Source organism: Acipenser ruthenus, chromosome 16 (assembly GCF_902713425.1).
Source record: "Acipenser ruthenus chromosome 16, fAciRut3.2 maternal haplotype, whole genome shotgun sequence".
NCBI lineage: Eukaryota > Metazoa > Chordata > Actinopteri > Acipenseriformes > Acipenseridae > Acipenser > Acipenser ruthenus.
The window spans coordinates 7,641,685-7,668,969 of NC_081204.1; the positions used below are offsets into that span (position 1 = coordinate 7,641,685).

Sequence of the window (27,285 nt, forward strand, 5' to 3'; positions counted from 1 at the left end):
GTCATGACACTTCTGCCAAATCCACGCAACATCGTGGCACATCCAAGGGCAATAGTCATTTTTACAAGAACGTGCGCTGCAGAATTACACAAGGTTTGTCTCTTTGTTTCCCCCTCCAGCTCCTGACAAAGATTTAAAATGGTTTGTCTAATAAGCCGAAACCTTGTGCTCGCCTCATCATCTGACGCTAAAATTGTCATCCAAGTTCAAAAGATATGAGGCAGATGAACTTGCCTTGGAAGAACATCTCCTTCTAATAAACCCCCACTTCTCCTGGTCCTGGTACGTTTTATACATAACCCCCCGACATCAGGTAATGGTACGGGAACAATGTGGACCCACAATTAGAACTAAACGGAGCAATTCATGAAGCTTATTAACTGAGATGTGTAAGATTCCAAAAGGATGTTCTGAATCTTGTTCTGCTGGACTTGACTTGCAGTCAGTGTGTTGGTGAGAATCTACATACCCTCAGGCATGCCTGTAACCTGCCTGTAACCTTGCAGTGCTATTCTGCAGCAACATCCAAACATCAGCTAAATGAATACAGTACTCTAAATCTAAAATGAACATCTTGCACAGTAACTGAAATCTGGTTCCTTAAGGACACAGAAAGGTGTTAGCCCAACACCTTTGATGTCACCATTCATTTTGAGCACTGAACGACTTGCCCCCAAGGAACACTCGCTGCAGAAATAAATGTGGTAATTTAACCCTAACAGCACCAGACAGCAACGCAGACAGGAAAGGGATTTGTTTGCATTTACATTAAACACATGATCTGCGCTCATAAACTCCTGACAGCAAATAAAGATGAAGACAAAAGGGACACATTTCTAACAGTAAATCCTTCTTGTTGTCAAATCATTTCCTGGATTAGGTTACAGTAGACTGGGTCTCTTTGTATTTACATTTGAATAACTGCGCCTCAAGTGTCAATCTGCAAACAAAATCTGTTCTTTTTTCAGGATTAGTGTATTGTAATACTTATTGTCGCTTATAGAAATAAGCATTTCCTTTTAAAGTGGCTGCATTCAGATCTCATTACAAAAATTGTATTCCGTTGAAACAAGTAAGTTGGTACAGGTCCTGCAAAACATTATAATTTATAGATGTGCCCATGTGAAAGTAAACAAGACCTTCCATAGACCGATATGTCAAAAGCTCTCAAAATAACTTAAAAAAGTACAGTACTTCATTCATAATGTTTATTCCTGCCAAAATATGTTGACAACAGATTTATGTAAGGACAAAAATAATTCAATTCATTTTAAATTAAGTCCCAAAAAGAAACTTGAAATATGAGTCTATGGTTTTACATTAAAATCATTAGTTTCATTTTAGTACTCCTATATCTTATGACTGTAACAGATGTTTACAGTAATTAATCATCCACCTGGCACTGTGATTTGATCAATGCACACCTAAGGCATACAAATACAATATTAGGAAAGATCTGAGAGAATGAAACAAGTTAGGTCAGGTGAAATTTAAACTACAGTATCGAAAACAGAAATGTTTAAGATAGACACTCTTTCTATGAGTTTTATGGTTTTATGTTGGAGATAATTGCAGAATCTTGTTAAGACAAAACATTATCTTTTTTCTCTCTCAAGGAGTATATATTTAAAAACAAAAAAAACAAAAAAAAAAAACAATGACAATTGAATGCTTACTGCTCATGCTTCAGAGAATTCTACAATGCTGGTTTCCAAAAGACTGACACTGCCAATGAGTATGGGTGGAAGTTAATTTAATTATGCATCAAGTTAATCCTGCTAATTAGTTAGTCATGCTTTGCAAGCAAGCAGTAGGAAGGGGTTAAGACCTCCTGGCACCAGTCTTGAAGTCTCTTATCTCTCTCTGCATTCATGTCACACTCTAAGAATCTTCTACATCCTCATGGCTGTTTGCTATGATTAGCAAGGGGCTTCTCTTAGGACACACCTCTAAGAAATTCCCCTGTTGAGCTGCTGCTGCTGGTCCCGGCACTGTGTGCTCTGTGCTTTCTACAGAAGGCTTTGCTTGTTCATCCTGCAGCATGTTACAGCTTTCAGAAGCAGCCCCTTCAGACCACTCGGAGATCTTCACTACTGAGTGCACTTGCACCCCGAGTTCTTCTATTAGTTTTCTGGTTATCGACGAAGAGGCACTTTGAACCTTTTTCACAGCGGAATCTGAAAGAGCTGCATTTTCATCAGCTAGCAGTTCTGCAGCACAGTCTAACTGCTCAGCTCTAGGATTTGCCACAGGGATGATCGTTGCTCCTGGAGGACCAGCCTTTTGCTCCACAATGCTTGGTTGTTTGATTTGTACGTCTTTAGCTCTGCCTGGAGAATCTCCCTTCTCTGAATCGGACTCGTCTGTCCCGCTTGAAGAACAGCTGCTTGATTCACCAGAGTCCCCCGTCTCCTCCTCGCTCTCTGAAGAGCTCTGCCTTTGCCTGGAGACTTGACAAGCTGCTGTTAGTCGGTTTTCTTCTTCCTGTACTAACAGAGCTGCTGCTTCCAGCTCCTCCAATTCAAAACCTAGGTCTGCCTTTCGGAGCTTGGTTTTCAGGAGGACCTCAGCGAGAGCAACCACTTTTTTGGATCTGTGTATAAAAAAAATACAACATTAATACAACTCTGTAACAAGAATCCTGTGCAGCTTGAACGGAATGTTTAAATAGCTCCCCCAATTAAAAATAAATGAACAAATAAAACCTTCTGGTTTTCAAATATATCTAGGGATACCTAAAGGCTACTGACATGCTAGTTACTACCACAGTCTTTTATTTTACTAAATAGATTAATATCTGCATAAACCTCATCAGTGTTTCTACTTCCAATAAAGAAGATTTGGCAAAGCATACCAAGCCTTGGGTTTCTAGACAAATACTGTAAAGCCATAAATATTTGAGACCAAAATATTTAATGAATCACACCCATAAAACCTATTTTTCTCCAGAAATGTTAGGAACCTGTTGCAATATACAGAGTATGTATTGTTAGTGGAATTTGATATTGGTGCCAAACATGTTTGCTTTTTTTTCATAAGCAAAAAAAAGGCATAATAAAAGGCTTGCAAATATTTATGGCTTTACAGTATTAATCTGGTACTAAGTTTAAGTTTTATAATTGTATACACATCCCTAAACATCTCTACCATGAAGAAACACACACATTTTAATACCCAAAAGCATGCTTTGCCCAAACATTGAAAGTGCTTTACAATATTTTATGATTATCAAAACAAACCACCCATGAAATCTAAACATGTTAAAAGCTGTTCACAAATTCAATGCCTGTTATTTTATACTTGTAAAAGCAATCATAAAATAACCCAGGGGGGCTATGTAAAATATATTCAATTAATATTGATACTTCCAAAGCACTGAAAGGTTTTCTTTGGCTGTTTAAACTCATCCTAACCCATATCATCCTTAAAATAGTGATTGTACAGTGAGCTGATAATGAACTCAGTCAGATTAGGGAGTACTACACACACAAACAGACAGCAAGCAAGCATCACCAGATCACACAGTCTTAACCCCTGAAGTATGGTATGAATGAGAGTCTGGCTTTCACATGTTTAGTCGCACCATAAAACCAGTAGGCAACTTATTTTGTTATTTAAACTTAGAGGCATCTGATATTCGGTTTTAGTTGTTATTTATTATTATTATTATTTGTTTATTTAGCAGACGCCTTTATCCAAGGCGACTTACAGAGACTAGGGTGTGTGAACTATGCATCAGTTGCAGAGTCACTTACAATTACATCTCACCCGAAAGACGGAGCACAAGGAGGTTAAGTGACTTGCTCAGGGTCACACAATAAGTCAGTGGCTGAGGTGGGATTTGAACTGGGGACCTTCTGGTTACAAGCCGGTTTCTTTAACTACTGGACCACACAGCCTCCATTACAAAAAAAATAAATTGGAAAGCAAGAACAATTCGGAAATGATAAAGAGAGCATTTCCATTTGAGTTCTATAATGTCCCACCCAGTGGTTTATGAATAGTAGATGGATAAAATGTGGGTTAACACTACACTTATGGGACATATTTCTCTTGAAGATGTGACAATTATCTACCATAAAACTTCAATTAAACACCTCTGGTGTTTATTTACAATATTTGTCAGCAGACCTGGCACGCATTGGAGACTGGTGTTTATATTAGATCTCTAGCTTCACATGCGTCATTGAGAATCCGCTAACACACAACCTTGTAGCAACGTCGTAACTCAATTTAAACATTCCAGCAACTTTGTTAAAAGGTTGTGTGTCAGTGGGAAGTAAGTAACAGTTTTGTTTTATAACAAAATTACATTGTATTGTACACTCTCAAGTATAAAGTGAAAGTATTATTACAGTCTTTATATATGCACTGGTTAACAAGGCTATGGTATGTAAAACATTGGAAAATAAACAAACAGTATACGAATTTGAATTTAAAAATGGAATTAGATCTACCATTGTTAATAATAATAATAATAATAATAATAATAATAATAATAATAATAATAATAATAAAAATCATAGAATGCAATAAGTATAATTATCAAAAATAATTTATTGTTTAATCTCAAACTTGTACATTGCTAATACAACAAAACAAGTTAAAATACATCAAGAGGTTTGTATCTGGCCTATTTTCAGCACGTTTAAAATTATAAAAATGTTCAATAACGTAATAACTGTATTAAACAAATATTCATTACATCTAGGCCTACCTTAAATTATGTTTTCTATTATTATTATTATTTATTAATCCTGTCACTTATTAGCAGTTCATTACGCTCAAGCTCCTCCTCATCTTCAATGGCAATGACAGAGACCCGGCGTTTATTTACAATATTTGCCAGCAGACCCGGTGCTTATTGGAGACAGATCATTATTTGAGACCCGGCAATTATTTGAAGTTTTACGGTATTCAAAGAAACCATTATCTTCAGAAAGCAGTCTTTCTCCATACTTATTCAATACTTGTTGGAGGATAGTGGCACAAGGTCCTCTCCCCACCCCCACATCCCCACATTGAAAGGACAAAATGTAAAACGACCTTCCTTGCACGGTCCACATTTTATGTCTTTAAATGGCCAATTTAGAAGCATTGTTCTGAAGTAGCCCTGAGTGCCTTTTTTTCTATTCACTTATCTAGTTCTCCACAGATCCCCGACAGTCATCAAGGTCAGAGCTGAAGCCACTCTTTCTGTTTCCTGCTGCATGACTGCTTCAATCTACTTAAGTGATCAATTGATGGGAGTGAAGACTGGACTTGTTCACAATAGCAAGTTATACGATTATACCATAATGAGACAAGTATGCTGTCCATGCTGCTCCTACTGCCATGTCTCGAATTCAGCTATTGAAAAGAGATTTGAATTCTGCAGGAGTTTCCCCCCCCCCCCCCCACCTAATCCGTATGAAAATCCCTCATTTTATTTAAAGTTGTCTCTTATATTTGTAGTGTGCAGAGCATTTGAAAGATGGGGGCAACAAAACACTCAAAGCACAACATGACCATTTTTTTTCTGTTTATAATTTGAAAAATAATTTTGCAGCTTGTATTTTGCAGTGAGCTGCTCTCCAGAGCTCCAGCATACATCTCCAACTGTTCTCTTCCTCTGGGCCCTAATTATTCTCTGCATCTTGGACAAAGACCAACCAGCTACAGTGCCTCCTGAACTCAAGCCCTGCAGTCAGTGCCCCAGATGCACCAAGCTTTATAGTGTGCATGAAAGCAGATACCCTTACTGGGAATCACTCCCAGAAGAGGTTGTGAAGTAAAAATGAAAAACACCAAGAGTATTATTTATAATGCACATTTATAATTATGATTAAACTGCATGGCTAGTCTAAGCCAATCTGTTTCCCTCTAGAGCCATCATCTCAGTAATACAGACTTTACTTTCAAGCAGCCTGATGTGATTCAGTAGAAAACTCATTTAAAAAATGTGCTTGTATTGACAACGGCCTGGCAACGGCCTGCCTGAATGTGGAGCAATAGCAGATTATCTGACTCTCCTGGTGTGTTAGGCAGACTTTATTAAATAAGTTAACAGGGCATTCCAACAATCTTTTCCTGACTGGTTTCCCTGTCTTTAATGAGAGGATTTCTCTTTACACTACAATCACTTCCTGTGTGTGAAGTGGGTATTGTGCAGCTAAAGACATGTTAAGGAAAAGGGGGAGCTATTGTTTTCACTTCCTACAAAGACGTCACACCCTTGATCCCAAAGTAACCCCCCCCCCCCCCCCCCCCAGTATAAAAATCAGAACAAGCATTACCTTAAAACATCCAATATTCACGGAGCAACTGTACAACCAATTGTGAACCTGCTTAAGCTACTTAAATCAAGTCCACTTGCAGATAAATCATTAATGGTGGCTTAAGCCTCATCTCTACAAAACATGATGGTCTATGCCATTGGCAAAAAGAAATGCAGATTTGAAAAATAGGATATGTACATTTTTGTTCTCAAAAAGAGTATATTTTTTACACAGAAGCCTGGTGTGATTTTATTAGCGATGGTAAATTCATAAAATAATTTACATATTTCACATCACCTTGAGAGATTGTCTTGGAGCCTGTGTATAACTGACAGGAGGTTTGTTATGGATTTATGTGTGTAGGCTCAAAAGTACAACATCACATAAACTGACTTTTAACTAACCCTCACGGGAGGCCTCCCAATGCCAATATTCCCAGCACAGAACAGATATACTATACATCTTTACTGAACGTGATGTTGATGTAGTCCTCCAATTGTTTATCACCAGCAGTGCCCAATAATATTTTATCAAATCTCCAATCTGCGTTGCATTTCAATGTCTTGTTAGATTATCCAATACATTCTTATGGCAACAGAATACAATCATATTGGAGTTTTCCAACTAAGAATTCTACGTCAAGTGGATTTATATTTTATCTTTCTTAATATAGTATATGCATACACAGTATACAATGTACTATTAGCATGTTCAATTCTGATTTAGTTAAGGAGATACTATTGTAGATTTACTAACATCCAAATGGTCTACATAAAACAGTTTCCATATGAACGATAAAACACATCCATCACACAGTATATACATGCAGTAATAAATCAATGCATCTTGGATCCATGTAAACTCTCCAAGCTGAATATAATTGGATTCAACAGAATATATTGGGATAGTTAATTAAAGAACTTCAGCCTTGAAAGAAACAGTGTTTTTAAAATAAGCAAGATGTATTTTTCATATATTTAATGCATTTTCTTTTCAGGCAATAATTGAAATCACTCCAATTCACCTCTAGTACAATGGCTAGGCAGCATGCAGATTTCCCTTCATTAACAGCTGACCTCTATGTGTTGCTACACAGCAGTATCTGGGCCAGCCTAATTTATCATGAATAAAGTGAGATTTTATGTGGTCAGACAACAATACAGCATTTAAATGGGCAATTACTTAAGAAACTACTTTTTCCAACCAATGGGCATTAAAATCAAAGATCACCTCCTAATAGACTTCAATTAAAAGGTGTTTCCAGCACAATTCACAATGCCTACAAAAAAGCATATATGTTTTCCCTCTATTTAACAAAAAAAAAAAAAAAAAGCACATCAGTAACCTACAAAATTAATATAATTGGGCTTTTGTCCACCAGGTAATACTGAAGAAGCTGGATGTAACTCATAGCATAAACATTGGTACTGTAGAGGAATGCATTATTTGAAATTGATTCTATATTTTATTTAATGAAACCTGTCCTTTAACTTAGAGTTTGAGGCTGGTGATGAATAAAAATCAGGTACCTGACAACAAATATTCTGCTACTAAGTTCCATAAATAAAGAGGGTAAGGGTCATCTTGTGTCGCAGTTTCAGACTGTCTAGATTGTACTATTAGCTTAAAGGAATACTTGATACTAGTGCTGGGGCAAACACAGGATTTTCATGTTCGGATATTCGCTCATAATTTAAATATTTGTTCGTTTGTTTTCAAAAAGTAATACAAGCCATTATATTGCTCAGAACGCAGGCAGGGTCGGGGGGGCGTGACCCTTGTGTGTGTGCCTTTATTTTACAGCAAGATGTTACAATATGTAACACAAAGTAGAAAAATATCCCAGGAGTAAAGCATATGTTGTGTAGGCCTTACTTTACCCCAGTGAATTAACTACAAAACAAAGGTTACCAAATAGCAGTTCAAGTTACACGGTGTTTTGTTTATTCCCGAAATAAACAGTACATAAAGTTGACACTGCATTTTATTTATTTTTATCTTTTTTTTTCATTCCTTGCCATTGCCATTTCTCCACAGTAAACAGTGGCCATCGACACGTTTTCAAGTAAGTTTTTGACCCAGATGGCCTTCCATAGAGAAGAACTTTAAAATAATAATAATAACAATAATAATAATAATAATAATAAAGCTGGATGCAGGAATTGCAGTAATTGTATCAATTAAATATGTGATTAAAACCAAGATTACATTTTTTTTTTTTTAAATCGCTTGACAAACTTCCCATCTCCATCTCCTAACACAGAACATATGAAAAACAAGTAAAAATAGAAACCTTATATCCTGTTTCCTACTGTAGTTTTACTGCAGACAATCAATCAACTTTTCACCACTTCCTATCATGGGAGGCCTGCTATTAATCCTGCAGTAACTGCAGTGTTTCATTTCCTTTGCCAGATCCCACTGACCTGCGAAGGCATGACATGCTGACACCAGGGCAGGCAGCTGATAATGTAGCACACGACTCCCGGAGACGGCCAGGATCAACAAAAAGCATTCCATCGATCAGTGGAGTGACTTGAAAGACCTATTTCCCAGAGGGAAGTCATTATTTAGCTAACATTTCAAAAGCTTGCTGTTTTGGGGGCCCTGAAGAACCTCCCATTGCATAATGAGACAAAAATACCTGAACATAATGGCATTTCAATTATACCACACTTTCTCATGAACATCCCCCAAAACAGATGGATTTGCTTCTACACTGGAAAGAAAGCCATTTAGTTCTATATCTATATTCCATACAGGGCTTCTGGCTGTGTAGTAAATCTGTGTCATGGCAAGCCAACAATGGAAGAATCAGATTTGGTTTTTGAAGACAGTTTCAACCTAGAATACAAAATAACTGCAGACAAAGCCTGACTTCAGTTTTCAATCATACACATTTTTAATATAAAATGTATAGTGCTGCTATGGCTACTAGTTGTTATTGTATTGCTGTATAATCTTGATGTACTCCAGGCCTCTAAACAGATCAAAGCATTATTAGTAGGTGTTTGGTTTTTTTTGCGAATGAAAGCATTAGAATTTGAGAATGGATTTGGGTGACATCTAGGCTACAGTAATCACGCCTAACATTCTATGGCACCTGTCAGCCACCCATAATTACAGATAATTTAATCTCACAATGCAAGGCCCTTAAATTGACAGATATGTATACTGACTTTATTCTGCTTTCCTGGATATCAATGTTCACAAAGCCCACACTTTTCAAGAACCTGCAACAGTATTTAAAGTAACTGTTTTAACTGCCTGGTTTAGATACTGTGTACACCAAGACAATCAAATTTAAATCCACCACATCACAAAAACCTAAATGAGTACTTTTTCCATTGACAGATCTTATCTGCATTGCTTTTTTGTGCTCTTCAGTTTCAAGTCTCAGTGCCTTACTTTGAAGTGCAAAGACAAAGGCACATTTTGTGACAGGAATAAAACAATCGTTAGACCTGAAAAAACAAAAACAAAGAAATAAACAAACTAATTGCCGGAGACAGCAGTGTCATTCTTGTTAGTTTTCTTAGAATTACTTTATACCTTTCTTGAAAATGTGCTTTTGCACTTGCTTTTTCTATTTCCAATCCAGCTCACTGCATTTTGTGAGCGTATGAGTAATTTCCTATATAAATAAATAAATAAAAGAGATCCTCAGTTGGTGTTTCAGTTTAAAAAATTCTCTTTCACAGCACTTTCTTTAAGGAACAAACCATCTGCAATATATATATATATATATATATATATATATATATATATATATATATATATATATATATATATATATATAAATGTGAACCAGCTTCCTCTCTGCGGTTCGTTGCCCCTTTAAAAGCAGACCCAGACACTGAACTTGAGGTTTTGAAAGCACTGACGCACTATTTTTAATGATACTAAATAAAAATAAAGGAAAACAAACACCTAGCTCTACTTGAGCAATAACTAAACATAAACAGGAACCTAAACTATAAAACAGGACAGCTAAGCTGTTCACCTGTTAAACAAAACAAACAAAAACACTCAGTTTTTCACAAACCAAAAGGTTTTACACTACCTTTCTTTTCACTACGGCTGTACACACACACACACACGCACACGCACACGCACACGCACAGGCTTATGCACACAGCAGCCCCGAAGAGAGTGGCTGCTTTCTTTAAATACCCTGCACCTGGCTCTAATTTACAATGATCACCAGGTGCAGGGGATAATTTCATAATAAAACAATTAACAAATATAATTAAACAATACTAAAATTAATACAAATAACTAAACAAATACATGTTTCAGAGAAAAACTGTGCTAACTATGCGGTATGAACTTCAAAAACATTTTCTGTTATTTATTTATTTACTTATGCTGTATCAACTACATTTAAACAAAATGTCAATATGTACTTACTATAATACTTACTATCAAACATTGCCCCACTTATTTTGTTGCCTGATTCATATATTAAATATGTACTGCAGAGTCAGCCATAGCGGAAAGTTAAGTGCCCCTCAGGAAGACTATTGTTACCTGCACCGAACATTTTCCTGTCGGAAACAACAGTCTTCCCTCGGGTCAATAATTGTCTACTACAGCCCTCCTCTACAGTCCATGTTTTATATATATATATATATATATATACACACACACACACACACATATACATATATATATATATATATATATATATATATATATATATATATATATATATATATATATATATATATATACATACATATATATATATATATATATATACATACATATATATATATATATATATATATCTATATATATATATATAGACACACACACATACACACACACACACATATATATATATACTCCATCATCAGGATCCTCACATTCGCACCACCTGCTGGGAGGGTCAGTAACAAATAAGTGTTGTATTCACTCATGGGGTTAATCAGCGCAAGATACAAAGTGGTGTCCGCCCCTCGGAGTGGAAACTGTCTTCAAAACCAACAATATAACATAATTAAAGAATGGTGGCGTGTGTTCAGTGCTCTGTGGGGCGTGCTAGCCGTCGCCCAAGCACAGTGTTTCACAGGTAAGACAGCCGTGGGCAGGCGAGTTCCGTTTGATTTCAGATAGAAGATGATGCTCGTACACAGACTTGTCAGTTACACATTGTGCTGTATTAAAATCCCAGATTGTATAATGTTATATATATATATATATATATATATATATATATATATATATATATATATATATAATCTAACACCAGTTTAACACTGAGAGATCATTATGTTTTGTGAGCTTCTTAAAAGTAAATGTGTGAAATAGAGATACAGGGACTTGCTTCTTGAAACACAATTATGTAGATGTAAAAAAATACATATTGCAGTTTTATTCACCATAAAGAAGAAAAAAAAAAAGATTATTTTTAAAAGACACATGATTAATGGTCCATCACTTGTTCCAAGTCAAACTGGGTACTAGTAACCACTATTGCATGGTATAAAATCCCTTTAAGCAGTATTAACCTAATGGCAAGCAAGCGGAAGGGAGGTGGCGAGGTAGGGTTAGTGGTTTCATGTATAAAATAAATCATGCTGTGACCAAATCAGTAAAACTGACCTGTGTTAACACCTACAGTGATTTTACTCATCTCTGATCAGCAGGGCACCTGGATACATGAATATGTGAAATTAACCTTACAGCCACAGCACAACGCTGACACCCTTCTCAATGCAGATTGCATAGTGCTTCAAACTACTTTGAGCTTTCCTCTTGACGAGAAGCACAGTAATTCTGCCGAATTGGATTATTCAAGAAAAGCATCCCTGCCCGATTGCTCTTTTCAATCACACAGAACACAGCCAGCCGTGAATCAGTCTCCTTATTTTGACTTGGCATTTTAATGTTTAAGATTATTTGGGGCTGTTGGATAGATAACCAACAGTTGACATATGTTGTATCAGTTCAATATTTCTATATCTTCTTAACACATTAAAACTACACAAACTAGCAAGAAACTACTCAGAAAAAGAGAACATCTTCCTGCAAGTAACCTGTGTCTTGATAGTTTGAGAATGTTATTCCACTCAGAAAATCTCCCTTTGCATTTGCTTCAAAGCCCTCTATCTTTACTGAAATAACTGTATTTAGTTTACTGTTTTTGAGAGGATACATCTTACTATCTCTTCTAGCATAACAGCTTTCCCTTGGGTATCTTGTTCTGTGTAATTTAATGTAGAGAAAATACTGCACAGGTGGTGGTAGATTACAGAGCTGTACCTAACCCTTAACCCTAATGCTCAGTGAAGCACTTGGAAGGAAGCCATAAAGCTTATGGGGGATGGGTGTCCTCCCAGAAGATTTGGAGTTACACCATCTAAGCAGTGCTGACTAGCCATTCTGTCTGCACAATGAATATTAAGGCAGTGCAAATCCATCTACTGGCAATATATCTCAATTAAAGAATGGCTGGAAAGTCTAACCTGCCTGACGTCTTATGAGCTGTGTATGTACAGTACAAGGTGAACAGATATTCAATCAGGGGCAGAGAAAAAAAACAAGAGTGGATATCATTTTATTTATATCCATATTAATAGATGTCAGGACTGAAATACAGCACAAACAATACGTGAAGGAGGGTAAATCCTATCCAGCCAGCACCTGTGCTACCAAACAGACCAGTGAGGTGGGATTGGGAGGTGGTTAGGCACAATCTCACTCTTCTGGGTAGTTATCATTATGGTATATATGACAGCATAGCAAGCAGCCGAGAAAGACTCAGGAGACGAAGCTGAGCAAAAAGGAGAGTTGGCTATTTTGTGAGTGACAGTAGATCTTTGGAGTGAGTTAAGCATGCAGCACATGGTTAATGTATTCTGCTTTTAAGAATTTAGAACGTTCAATTGCTGTAGAAATCCTAATTTTGTACTTGCTTGAGGATCATGCAGTGATGTGTGCTTTGGTATCATTACAATGTGAAAACACTACTTGAATAACTCATTGCTATGAGAAAATAATTTGTTTTGGTACAGTACCTAACAAACCATGCATGAACAAGTTTAGGACTGCTGAAACTTTGCTAGTGTACAGTAAATGATATGAGTGCAAAAGTACCTGGTAAAGACTCACATGTTCTTGTACAAGCTTGTTTGGTGCCACTATACTGTATATATCTCGACAAGGTCAAAATACACAACCAATTAGATATCCTGATAGTACAAGGCAGGAGCCATCTACTTCAGAATGTATTGAACCCTTTCTGCCCTGCTGGTCAGTCCCAGGTCATCACTTGAAAATGTTTGATTTTCTTTAAACCCTTGCTCTTTAAAATCAGTTTGTATGACGGTATGTGCTAGGAGTGACACACAGCTAAAGAAACGGTCAACACAATCCTTATATCAACACACTGTGAATGCAATTAATATTCTGCTTATTTATGGGAGCTTCACACTTCCCACAGTGAAGCACTGCCACCAGACTTGCCAATCATTATGTTATAACACTGCAAACTGGTTTGATTCTTAATGAGAACAGGGGGTGTAGTAATTTAACATCTCTGAAACTGACCTTAAAAAAGGTCAAACAAACTCCATCAACACATTTAGGCCTTCATTTTGCAGTGAAGGCCTATATTTTGTTAGCTACAACAACTTAAACAACAATAAAATACAATGAAACAACAAAACAATCAAAAGCTACTGCAATACTCTTGTATCCAAACCTTACACCGTAGTAACCACAGCATCCACACCTAGCAATCACCACCAGCAATCCGAGAATGCATGAGAGATAAACATAACAGCCGCCACAGAACAGGACTAAGACTTGTTTTAAGCATATTTACATCTTCATTTTAGGAACAAGCGTTGTTATTTTCTGTTACCAATGCTTCCTGACATTAAAGATGTAGATGTAGATTTACTATGTCCACTTCCTGTAGAATGTATGGTGGCAAACTATAGGTTTATAAGCTGATTAGTATCTTTCTCACCTCAAGACTACTGCTAAGGTATTTTGTTTCCAAAGTGTTGATGGGTGTTATTCTTAAAATTAAAAAAACACAGTCACTGTATGATGATACATCAGCTTTGGTAATGTATTTTAGTTGGCCTAACCTAGAACTAAAGTCATTGATGGATATTCTGGAAAAGTAGAAACTATACTATAAAACATTGTTATTAATCAAGTCACACTGTTTCACAATTCTATTGTATTCATTTAGAAATCAGACAAATAAACCTGTGGCAATTACTTCAGTATCAGTTCAGTCCATGAATAACTTTGACTTGGTACCACCGATTACTTTAAAATTTCCACACATAAGGCTTCAAAAGTATGAATCTGCTTTACTTAGAGTGACTTTTCTTTACAAATATTTAGCTTTTTAGTTTTTTTTATGATTCTTACTACAGTCAGAACTCGGATATCCGTTACCCAGATACACATCAGTTGTGTTTTCCCACCCTTGTATTAAGAATAAAATCAATCCCCATTATATATATATGTAACAAATGCACTTACCCGTCACGCAATTTCCAACTCCCGTCACCAGTTTTCTGATACAAAGCCCATCTCTTCAAAGTTACAATTTATCTGACTATCCGTCACAGCCTGCAGTTTTTTTAATATCTCTCTAATGTCAAATCAGTCCATCTTACATTGTGCAGTTACACAGCACTTCCTCCAGTTTCACCTGACAAAAATGCAGCCAAATCAAAGCGAACGAGACAAGCTAGGGTAATTTAACAGTTAATCATTAAACAGTTTCAGATACTATAATGTATTGATTATTATTTTATTTTTTTTATCTGATCTTTAGTTGTTTTTGTGCGTTTTCATTTGCAAGTGAACTGTGATGTTAGGGCCTTATCGAGCACTATATTCTGCAAAAGTACAATGAAATACCTCATGGCGACAGATATCATTTGATTTAAAAAAAAAAAAAAAGGCTTCAAGTATGGTTCACACACAGCACAGTACAATGCTTCAGCTCAATTAATGCATTGGTTTGATTAACAACTACTCTTTTATTCACCACCTTAGGTTGTTACTGGCAATTAGTCTGGCGGGTTCAGCTGATTTGTTAACATTGCAAGTGAAGCTCAATCATGTCATTCACTCGCTGTACAAACTGAAGTGTTACTGCAGTACATAAAAGGTAGTACAACAGAAACTGAACGATGCAGTGCTTTTGCAAATGTCTATCTCTCTCTCTTCTCCCTACTTCTATGAGTGGAACTATGGCTGTTTTTCAATTACTCTGAAGTATTTACTGTGTTGTAAATTAGTGAAAGGATTCTTGGCAGACAAGAATACTAAACCAGCATAATGCCTCTAGGACACGGCTGAAAGACAAGTGATAGATCATTAGATAAGGTACAGTATATCTTTTCTGACATGAATGCCTATTATGTCAAATGGTAAGAAAGAGATAGAGAATGTATATTAAAGACTACAACTAATGTTATTGTTGCATCAATCAAAAATAGCTTATTAATTATTTGTCAAATAATCAATCCGTTATAATGGCAGAAGATAAAAAATGAAACAAATCAGATAAAGTACTAGTTTTAATTTATGTTAGAATATATACAAATTGCATTAAATTGCTTTTTTTTAATACAAATGATTTACAATACTTAAATAGTTAAAATCGGGTCTATTCATTGGATCTCAGGCAAAACTTCCTTTAGACAAAATAGTCCTATGGGGCTGTAAAAAATAATGACTAATTAGAGTCTGAATCGGGTGTACGAAGCAGAAAGTGTCGCAACTCAGTACGAGTCTATTCAATTAAGGAGAGAGACACACTTATTATCTCATACAGTTTGGCAACTAGAGTTCAGTGCAGAGTGAAGATCTCATAACATGATTATCCTTCATTTAACAGGATAATGCCATGACTATTAGCCTATATTGGTGTTGTTTGAGATTCAATGCTACATAAACGTAGGCTAACAGTTACAACATTTTTTATTTTTTCTCTAAACAATGGTGGGGAGGGAGGGGGGGGCGGGCAGACACACGACATCACACTGAATCATCTTGTTAACAGCAGCAATTAATTCAACCAGCAGGAAGCTTGCACAGGCGATGAAGTCAAATAATAATCAAATCAGTCACTTACTAGTAGAACCTTGCAGAGCTCAAACGTTTTAAGGACGTTATGAAAAACGTCATGCAAAGCCAAATGTAATGAATGACGGATGAGAATGATTTGTGCACACTTTGGATTGTGTAAATGTATTCTGCCTTTAAGAACATCAGAATCTGGGGGTATATGGAGGCACCCTGTGTGTCTGTCAAACTTTTGTACTTGGGAGAACTCCTGAACCACTGTGGTCGCCTCTGCAGTTTCTGAAGGTTATCTGAGACTCATATGCAATGTCAGTGTTACAGGGTAAATGGTTACAGGCCCCCAAAGTGGACGTCATGCCAGGAACAGCATCCCTTCAGCACCACAGAACTCAAAAGGGATTTCAGATGCACGTTTGCTTTTAGAATGTCATGAATCAGTCTGAAAAAAAAAATTGTAAAATTTATCCTTCTACTTAAATATGGCACACTTTATCCTTAAAAATGGCACACTTCGTACACTCGCTAATGGGGTTTTGTTAGAATTAAATCGACTTGGCAAGGTTTACATGCATCTAAACAGCCAATAATTGATGGACCAGCAAACTGTGTTTCTATGTCAATTATTATCAGCTAAACTCTACACAGTATCCACAGTATTGCATACAGTTTCTTGAGGAGACTGGTCTCTATGGCAATACCAAAAAGGCTTTTCTACTAAAGTTTTAGGTAGTCATTTTAGTATTTTGAAATAATATAATAAAATAATCATGTGCCAGCAAATATGCAGTGAACTGGTTAAGATGAACTGCTTTCCCTATATAGTTGCCTGGATCTCTTTCAACTGGTAAATCTATTAAACTCAGGCGAGATTGATTTCTGGTTGGATAACCTATTGTAAGTCTGATCTGTTAAGAGCAGATTTAGAAGGAGCCCGATTTCTCACATTGCTGGCCGTAACTTAAAAAGAAGAGCGGAGAGGTAACATTAGGGTGTGCTGTCCTCCATCTATTCCTCTGCTGGCTTGGAGGAAGTTCAACCACCGACACTGATTACAGCTTTCAACACTGCAGGTAATCTCAGCTGCATGAGAGGCAGTTCACACATTTTTAAATGCTATACATATACTCTGATTTCTCAAGCTTGCAGCCTTGGTGCTGTTGTGTGGTGGTGCTGCTGCTATCCTGCAGGACGTCTTGTAAATATGAGGCGTGCATTTCAATGGGTTCCCTCTCAAAGTAGAACAAAATGGAACTAGATTTTAATACTGTAACCGAACTGAAACTCTGTTTTCAATTGTGATACGCCCAACACCACATGTGGTAAAATGCTATTTTGACTGCTCCTTCAGGTTTGCACTACCGAATAAAAGTGTTGTTGGAATATAAAAAAGTCAATAAAATGGACAATCCTTTAGTAACAGTAAACAACTCACGTAAGACACAACTACTTTTTTTGTTTTTAAATTTATGCCTGTATCTATACCTTCACTACAATACTGTAAATATACTTACCAAAGACATACCCAGAAGGTAAATAAAATCTTTGCACCGAGATTTACATTGCTAGCTGTATGGGCTCATGCAAATCGATTTCGTACAGGGTTTTAGTTTTTCTAAATGTTTTAAGATTTATTATCGCTACACCGTCTCAGATGCAGTACTAAATTATAAGTCAGGGCAGTCAAGTAGTAGACCGCAGGGCTCAAGTGAAAGCTGTAAATTATACACAATGTTCAACTAACCGCTTTAGACTGCATTAGCTTACACTGCTGTAAGTGAGAAATGCACAAAATCTGCATAAGTGGTTTTAAGATTACTGGAATCATACTTATAAGCAATCAAATGCAACATAGTGCAGTATCCTTACTCACAAGAAAACTAAAATCTCTAGTGCAACAACACAGACAGCAAATGCATAATATAAGTGAATTGTGGGACTCTAATAATAAAGCATGTCTTATTTATGTTTACTTTTACACAAAATGTTTGTTTTATTTAAAACATACAAGACTGCTGAATTGGCTTTTGTCATTTTGTTACTGTACACATATTTAAATGTATGGCTACGCTATGAAATACATTGTTTTATAAATTAGGGCTTTCATATAACAGAAGTTGGTGCATGAAGATGAAATAAAAATCCACACACATTGTATATACTGTATTCACAACTGCATATACAGCTGGCAGCACGTGGAGCTTCAGCAATCTCACTTAGCAGAAGGGCCCACTGAAGAGATGAAATATTAGGAAGACCTTTGAGGTTAAAGATGCAGTTTTCCATCTGGCTTGCCTGCATATTAAAAGCCAAGTGTAAACACGGTCTGCTGTGCTCACTCCAGGCTCCTCTTCAGTCTAGCACATATGTTTATCAGAATATATTAAGGGTATTCTGAACTGTTTATCGTGTGTGTTGATAAGCTCTGAATGCCTAATTGAGTAGTGTAATCCAGAACAAGACATTATTAACAGGTTAAGGAATGTATCTCATTCATGCATGTCATGTTTACTCGCTTTGTTTCAAACACATGAGTAGACACCATAACGAAAGGTGGAAACACGCTAAACAGCCTTAATTAAAGGGATATGTTAAGCAGAATGAGAGTGAACCTGTTATTGGTTTTATACAATAAATAGGTTTTTAGTGCAGGAAGAGAAGCTGATACTGTACTTACTAAGAAAATCAGTATTTTAGAGATACAAAACTGCTCTACCCGAACCCTACCCGGGTCTCTTTTTACTACCCGGGTATCGATTTATTAATTTGAGAATTTAAAGAAAATGTAGAAAATATGACAATACAGATGTAAGCGTGGGTCTCTGGCTGGCATAATAAAGACAACGTTAAAACAAACTTTGCATTAAGCCTTTTCTTAACGGACAGGATATCAATGTTTTACAGAAAACAATAACACATTAATCATTACCCGAGAAAGATCCGGGTACCCAGGTATTTTCCACGGCAGGTACCCGGTTCCGTGCCAGCCTCTAACACTAATACCCATTGGAGCTAGTCTGTGCAGTGGCACAATGTGTTCTACAGATTAGTAATCAAATTGTCAAGCTGTATCCATCAAGGACGATGTGGCATTCTCAATGTTGTCTCACTGCATCCTCCTCAGCTCCTGTTCATTCTATACAGATTAGTCAGTCAACGTTATAAGTGGTTCATGACTTACTTGGCCTTTTGAATCCAGACACAGTAGTCTGAAATGTAAAGATCATTAAGGATGTAGGCAGGGTCATTCTCTCGGAAAATCCTGTGAATAGCCAACAAGCACTTCAGGACGCAGGCTTTTCCTGGATAAAAAGAAAATATATCACTTAATAGAAATTGTTGTAGTGCCAACATAACAGGAAATCAACGGTATTAGCAGTTTCACTGCCAAAATGATTTTATGCAATATTAAAAAAACATTGTAATATGCTAAAAAAAAAAAAACAAAAAAAAAAAAAAACAAAAAAAAAACATAAAATTCATACTTTAACTAATGCAAGGATGGTTATTTGGTTACGGCACAGTATTGCTGACAATCCTGCTTTTAAAAGCTATTACTGTGGTGACTGGCATGATTATTTCACCATCTATTTCAGCACACTTCTTCATTGTTAATTGCAGCAGATTAAGCAGTTTCACAGTGTTAACTGTCAAATTAAAAGCCGACACCCAATAGGCATTGGAGAACTGTGCTTAATGTTTTAGTGTATCATGAAAACAATGAGGTTTTCCCGGTGAAACAATTTTAATATTATATTTATGTGGTACATTTAATCATTTGCCCCCTTCTACCCCTTCACAAATCACTGCACAAACCATTAAATATATATTAAATAAGCTACCCTTAGAATTGGAACAAACAAGTTTATTCTATGGACAGTGCTGGAAAAGCTTGCACAAAAAATTATACAAAGTAGGGGTCACCTACTAGGAATCTGGTTCCAAGTTTTACCAGACTTATGCAGATATGTAATTAGTGACTTCATTCAACGAATCACACATTTTTAAATCTTGTTCAGGAAACAAAGGTAAATAAAACTGGTAGCAGCAGATTAAAATGTTTTGTGTATCAGTTACTCGTCAAATGCAGGTACATGTTCTAACACATGCTCGGGTATTAGTTTAGCTTTGTTCAAGGTCCTTTGATCCTGCAGCCACAGATAACAGGATCAGATCACATTAGATCCTTATCACGTTGATAAAGGTGTCTTTGGCAGCAGGACTGTTTCAGACATTCTCTTGCGTTTTAGACTGTAGCAAGTAATAAACAGGATGTTGGTTACACGCTAGACCTACTGCTGATAGTTTCACCATCAGTGCAATGGTGTTTTGCAGTGCTAACTGGGGGGCTGACAGAGTCCCAATTATAATCGGTTTGATCTTGATTTGCTACTAATGGAAACAAACAGGATCGATTTAAAATCGCTTTCAAGTCGGCCCCAGTGGCAGATGGAAACACGGCTTAAGCATCTCCATCAAGTTGAGGTTTAAACAGCAGTATTTTTAGGAATGTTGTTAACACACGTGAACAATCAAAGATAATCAGTATTAACTTGCAAATGACTGAATAACAATACCTACTTTGTGTGTTGTCTTGCAACAACGTTAAATTATCTTCAGCTGTAGTCAATCCAGCATGAATAGAAACTCTCTTTAATCAAACAATGTTCCGCCCTCAACCTGACATTGATATTGCACACAGCTTGATACATTAGAAGAGAAACATTCTTTACCACACCACCTTTAGAGTAAACACTGAAATGCACTGCCAACCTTCAGAATACTGCACTGTGCAGTGCATTACCCAATGTACTGTATTTATACAGTAGGGTGGAACGCTATGAAAATTAAATACTGTAATATTCTAAAGCTTGAACTTACCCATGAGTATTACCAAGCTATACTACTAAAAATGTACAAGTCAATAACATTTAACAGCGTCTCTTATTTCTTAAAAACAGATCCTTTGGTGAAAAAAGCCAGGATGCCATCTAAAAGCAAAGGTCACCAATAAATGTACATAGCGGCATCTCAAAGGACACAGATCATTCTGCAATATAACTGGACAATTTCGATCCTAGTCGTCCCGATAATTACAGGACTCCCATTGCATAGCATAGTACACAGTAAAACCTGTAATGGAAAATGTAAAAACAGCTATGCAACAGGACTCAACAAAAAAAAAAAAAAAAAATGCAGATAATAGATCTAGGCAAATACTTTCTTGGTTGTTGAAAAGTGGACTACTTTGTTTTCTTTAGTAGGCGTTTACCAACCATGTCCTTTTTTATTAAAGAACTTTTGATAACACTGTAAAAAAAAAAAAAAATGATCAAGTGCAGGCAATGGTCTTTTCTGCAATAGTGGCTGATTTTAACCAGTTACAAAAGCCACACCATCAACACCAAACAAAGAAACAAAACAACACACTAAACTTTTCATTCTGCTCTTCCTTCACGCGCCTGCTGTGATCAACCTCCTGCTCTCCTTCTCCCCCTAATCAGACCCCTGTTGGCACTACCCAGTGACATTCCAGTTTATACAAAAACACACAGTGTAAACTCAGGGAAACCTTACACAAACATTTGTTTTTCATTTAAACAAGGACCTTCGAGTGAGCACCATTAAGTTGGCCAAAATCCTGAAAGCTTGCATCAGAGTTTCAAAGTAATCCGATCCCGTTTTCCTCTCCCTTAAGGATATCTGAATGCAATAAATGCCTGGTTTTGTTTCATCAATGGCCCAGAGTGCCAAGCTGTTAGCAAGGCTATGATTTCTACAGTCATCTGTTTTTTACTGCGATGACAAGTTGAGTTAGTTAATCGTGTGTGTGTAAGCCCTAGGGAAGAATCACAGAAAAGTAAGGCAGACAGACAAAAGGAGATTTGGCTGGAGCCAGTGCCATGGTACGGAGATTGGGACACATTTGCAGTATTAGATCAGGATATAAACTGCAAGCTTTGAGGTTTTCATTTGCATTGGGGCTCAATATGTATACACTGTTCCTGGTTTTTGTATTGTTTGCACATGTGGAAAGGAGAACATAAGGCAAATGTTTATATATATATATACACATATGTACAAGCATCTAGGCTACAATCTTTTTAGTCCTAACATCACACCACCAGATTGTGAAATGCAAAATATGTATTGTGTCGTTTTTTTACCCAATATCTAGAATGTGTTTTATAGACTGCGGCAGCAGTGTGGAGTAGTGGTTAGGGCTCTGGACTCTTGACTGGAGGGTTGTGGGTTCAATCCCCAGTGGGGGACACTGCTGTTGTACCCTTGAGCAAGGTACTTTAGGTATATCTGTATAATGTGAAATAATGTATAATGTGATATCTTGTAACAATTGTAAGTCGCCCTGGATAAGGGCGTCTGCTAAGAAATAAATAATAATAATAATAATAATAATAATAATAATAATAATAGACTAGCTGTGCTCTTACTATCATTATCTAAAATAACCTGCAAGGTTATTACTAATAAACAGATCAAGCCTCATAAAAATGGTATGAACCACTTCATAGTTGAATATGATCTCATATTCACACAGACTCTGGCTATGTGGAATTCAGTTCAGGCAATCGTGGCTCAACTGGTTCTCACAAATGACAAGTGTGAAAAACAGCTTTAAAGGCTAATGGGCCTCCCATGGTAGTTCAGTGTATATCCTGAGGAGACATGGCTTAACAGTAAAAGAGGATTAGTACTCCAGCAACTTTGCCTAGCTGTTGGAAAATTCACTGGTCACTTTTACTCCACTGAATATATATATATATAAAAACTGTTCTTTACCAGTAAACCACATAAGAGCTTTTAATCTTGATGCTTCAAAAAAAGCTTCCAGATAACATTAAAACAAACTAAACAGAACGTATCTTTTGGCTGTTCACAGACTCCTCATGGACTACCGTAAGATAAGGGTTTTAAGTGGAGAGAGATATCAGATTTCTAAAGCAGGAACAAAGCAGCCAGCAGAAAAAGACAATTCCAGCAGTAAACAGAGTACAGGCGACACCTGCAAGCAACAGTAGACTAGCTGATTGAGATCCTTGCACACAGCACTTCACACGCTGGCCTCCTTGGTTGTAGATGAAGTTTTTTTTTCTTGCCCAGTTACTTGGCAATACATTCACCATGTCATCAGCACGAGCCCCCATTCCTCCCACTGCAGGCCTGGTCAGTTAATTCAACAGCCACTCGCAAATACTTGACACCCTGCCAACCGACTTCAAATATTCACGCATATAAAAAATTTCCTAGAAGGTTATAACCTCTGCGCAGATATTAATGGGTTTGCTTTTCTAACGTTTACTGATGTTTACTTTAACCTTCACTTGCAACCTGTGTTTACAAATATAAAGCTACTACTTGTAGGTAGGCAAATAAATGTATAAATTAGCAATACCCCAAAGAGATGTTTAACTATACAATATATTAAAAAAATAAAGCATAGTTCTGGTAAGAATATGTAGTTCACTCCTCAGCTTTGTATTAGTCTTTACAAGCTTACATCGCATATTACTTCTTGCATGGTATTTAGTTTGACTGCCACTGCATTTGATGATCAATTATCTGTGTATCATGAGTAATGAGATCCAGGAGAAATCACAGCCCACTCTGAAGCAGCATAGTGTACAGCTGATCGACTGCTGGTCTAGGTTTGCTGACTTCACCTTGCCCATCCGAGAACTCAAGTAGTGCATTACATTGTTCCAACAGCTTCTTTGACCATTAGAGTACAGTGTTGTCACACTCCTACTAGAGTTATGGGATATTTATGGACATTTACTCTACAGTAGTAGGACATACACAGACACATAGCCTACAGCAAAAGTGCCTTTCATAAAACTGTCAGCTCAAAGTGCTCAGTAAAACTGGAGAATTAAATTAAAATTTGTACAATTGGTGCAAAAAAAAAAAATGATAGCCCATACATATTTATTGTTGGGGTATTACATGCACATCTGCAACTCAGTTTTTTCCAGGCCTAATTTATCCATAGCTTCAAAATGTATAAAGTAAACCTCAGTGAAGTAGAAAGATGTTTCAAATAGTGCCATCATCAGTGTACTGATTCAAACCTGGTGTAATGGTTTTAATGTATCAGTTAGGATAGGCTAGCTGTAAGCAATACCCATCATCGGGCTTAGTCTGTAATAGGTAGTTGATTAGGAACAGGCTTAAAACAAAGCACAGTTTGTAGCCAGCAAGTTACATCCGCTAGTTCTAGGTTAATCCTTGGGCTTTGTGTTCAAGAGACATACCACAGTCTTAAAGGTATCAACAGAGCCCTACGGTCAGGAAGCAAATTAGCAAGGTTATGTCAGTTTCCTGACTGCTCTGAAATGTGAGACGCACAAAGACAAAGATAAAATGGGAAGTAAAGATTGCATTACAAAATTGTTAAACTTTACTGTATACAAGCTGTCTATATGTAACAAGTGAGGTAGGCAACTTGTGACCTGCACATAAATGCTAAACCAGCACTTAAAATGTGTGAAAGCCTTAGCAAATGAAACACTTGTTAAACTGACGGAACTGCTAATCTTATAAACCCTAAATGTATTTACACCGTAAAACTTACTGCTTGGTTCTTAGTGCCCTGCTGAATCAAAGACAATATCAATATATTTCAGGTCTAAATGGTTTAAGGTTTAGAAAACAAAATTATAAACTTTACAAACTATTGAGGTTTTGATGTTCATGGTGGACCGTGGATAAGGTACAGTTAAGTTATTGCACAGCATGCTTAAGATAATAGCAACAGTGATTAATGTGGATTAAAGCCTTAGGGAGACTTTTTTCATTATTAAAACCCCCCCCCCCAAAAATTACTGTTGTTGCAATACTTGTGTAGATATATAGATATATATATATATATATATATATATATATATATATATATATATATATATATTAATAAAAATGCAACAAAGGGGCTCCCGAGTGGCGCATCCAGTAAAGGCGCTCCGTGTGGGGTCCAGGTTATGCCATTGCCGATCGTGGCCGGGAGTTCCCAGGGGCGGCGCATAATTAGCCGAGCGCCGTCTGGGTGGGGAGGGTTCAAGTCGGCAGGGTAATCCTCGGTTCACCGCGCACCAGCGACTCCTGTGGCCGATAGGGTGCCTGCAGGTCTGCTGTAGAAGCCACTCAGATCTGTGTTGTCCTCCGGCTCTATGGGTCTGGTGGCTTCGCTGTAGACCTGCAGCACGAAAAAAGATGGCTTGGCAGGACACGTTTCGGGAGGCGTTTCCCCGAGTAGGTGCGGGAGTTGCAGCGATAAACCGGGATAAAAATAATAATAATGGCCATTCCAAATTAGGGAGAAAACCGGGGTAAAAACCACTGGCGACGACTAAATTTGTACAAAAAAAAAAAAAAAAATCACATTTATATAAATATCTTACCCAGCTGTAATATCACACTGGTGTCATGTATTGCTGCCACTATAAGTTTGAAGTGTCTGTACAGAGGATAACACAGCACTCGTCTTCCACACGACTCCAAGACGTTTTGAATTGAGTTGTATGACTGAAAGATAAAACAAAGGATCAACATTACAGTGAAATGCTGCTAATACAGTCCGATCCAATCACAATATGGAGATAGACAATAAGCACCAGCTTGCAGCTTTTGGGGTTCAGAGTGCAGTGTATCGTAGGGAATGCCATGATCTTGTCTTCTGACTCGCAGATGAAATATGAACGCATTAACTGTGAAAAGAGAACGGCCCATTTGAAAACAATTTGCGTGGTTCTAGATGCATCTCATATACGGTACTTGGTTTCTATTATCTGATGTCAGGTATTGCCTGAGAATGGAATCCTTCAAATGTAAATTAGAACATTTTTATTTTTATAAATAAAATGTAATTAACAGTAACTTTTGTAGCACCATGTCCCTGAGATTTTCAACAAAATACTAATATTTCAGTGGAGGTAGTAATTAGTCAGCATTTATCATTTTAATTTCTGTTATAACAACACCTCTGATTCACTGGCAGTTAGAGTAATGAAAGGATTACCAAAAAACAGGGTAACTCAGAACTAATTGCAGCAGTTTACAGACCAATTACTCCTAATGACTTCCTTTTAGAGAAAGTAAATACTTGTGGAGAACTTAAAAGACTCCAGTAAAGCCTGTGTTTTAATCGTCAGAAGCATTTAATCTGCTCAATTCTTTCAGGAGACGGGTTATCTTGCTTTAACGGCAAAAAAAAAGAATGGTTCTATAAAAGAATTAATTGCAAAATAGATTTGTTAATCATTGCAACCATGCTCTGACTGCGTTTCGAGAGTGGTACAGTCATTACCATTATGTTTGGAGGCAGAGTTTTCTAAAGTATAGTATGCATGGTTATGAGATCATTCAACTTGTATAATGTCATACAGTACTTTATTTTCACATGAATAAGAAATACCTTAGTATTATCTGCATGATCAATATGACATTAAACATAATTTTTCAAAGACCGGAATCTCTATCTGCTTGCATTACAACATAACGTTGCTAAATAAATTAAATGCAAGGATCGTACAGCTTTGTCTGTTTCACGTGTCAAGGTTATAAAGCTGGCAAAAGTAGAAATGAAATGACACACAGTAGAAGCAATAACACTACCCATCCACTATGAAAATGAATTGGCAATACATCAATAGTTAATTTATTGCATCAGGAAGCTCTGATATGAAACCGAGGAGATACAATAAATTGAACTCCTTTTAAAAATGAATTCACAATAAAAGAAGATCTCCTCCTGACATGTCAGCTCATTTATCTTGGTTCTGCTGAAGGCTGCTGGTGTAGGAGGTAGCAGGCCCCAGGATGCATGATGTCTCATTTATCAGATAAAATGCGAATAATGCATCAGGCCTGGCTCCAGCCCAAACAGCTGGGATACTTCTCCCCATCCTCTCCTCAAATCAACAGACCCACTCATTCCAGTTTCAATTATCTA

General features: G+C 36.9%; 1 protein-coding gene across 3 annotated transcripts in view; it reads right to left on the minus strand.

The window, feature by feature from the left end:
* Positions 1–1,736: 1,736 nt before the first annotated feature.
* The window catches only part of shq1 (SHQ1, H/ACA ribonucleoprotein assembly factor), a 45,939-nt gene continuing 20,390 nt past the window's right edge, over positions 1,737–27,285 (minus strand). For all 3 annotated transcript variants that reach the window (XM_034903434.2, XM_034021143.3, XM_058988659.1), the window contains exons 10-12: positions 25,736–25,859; positions 19,501–19,621; positions 1,737–2,593 (exon numbers count right to left, since the gene is read on the minus strand). In XM_034903434.2, the coding sequence (XP_034759325.2) occupies positions 1,882–2,593; positions 19,501–19,621; positions 25,736–25,859 (957 nt within the window). In that variant the 3' untranslated portion in view covers positions 1,737–1,881. The remainder of the gene's footprint in view (positions 2,594–19,500; positions 19,622–25,735; positions 25,860–27,285) is intronic.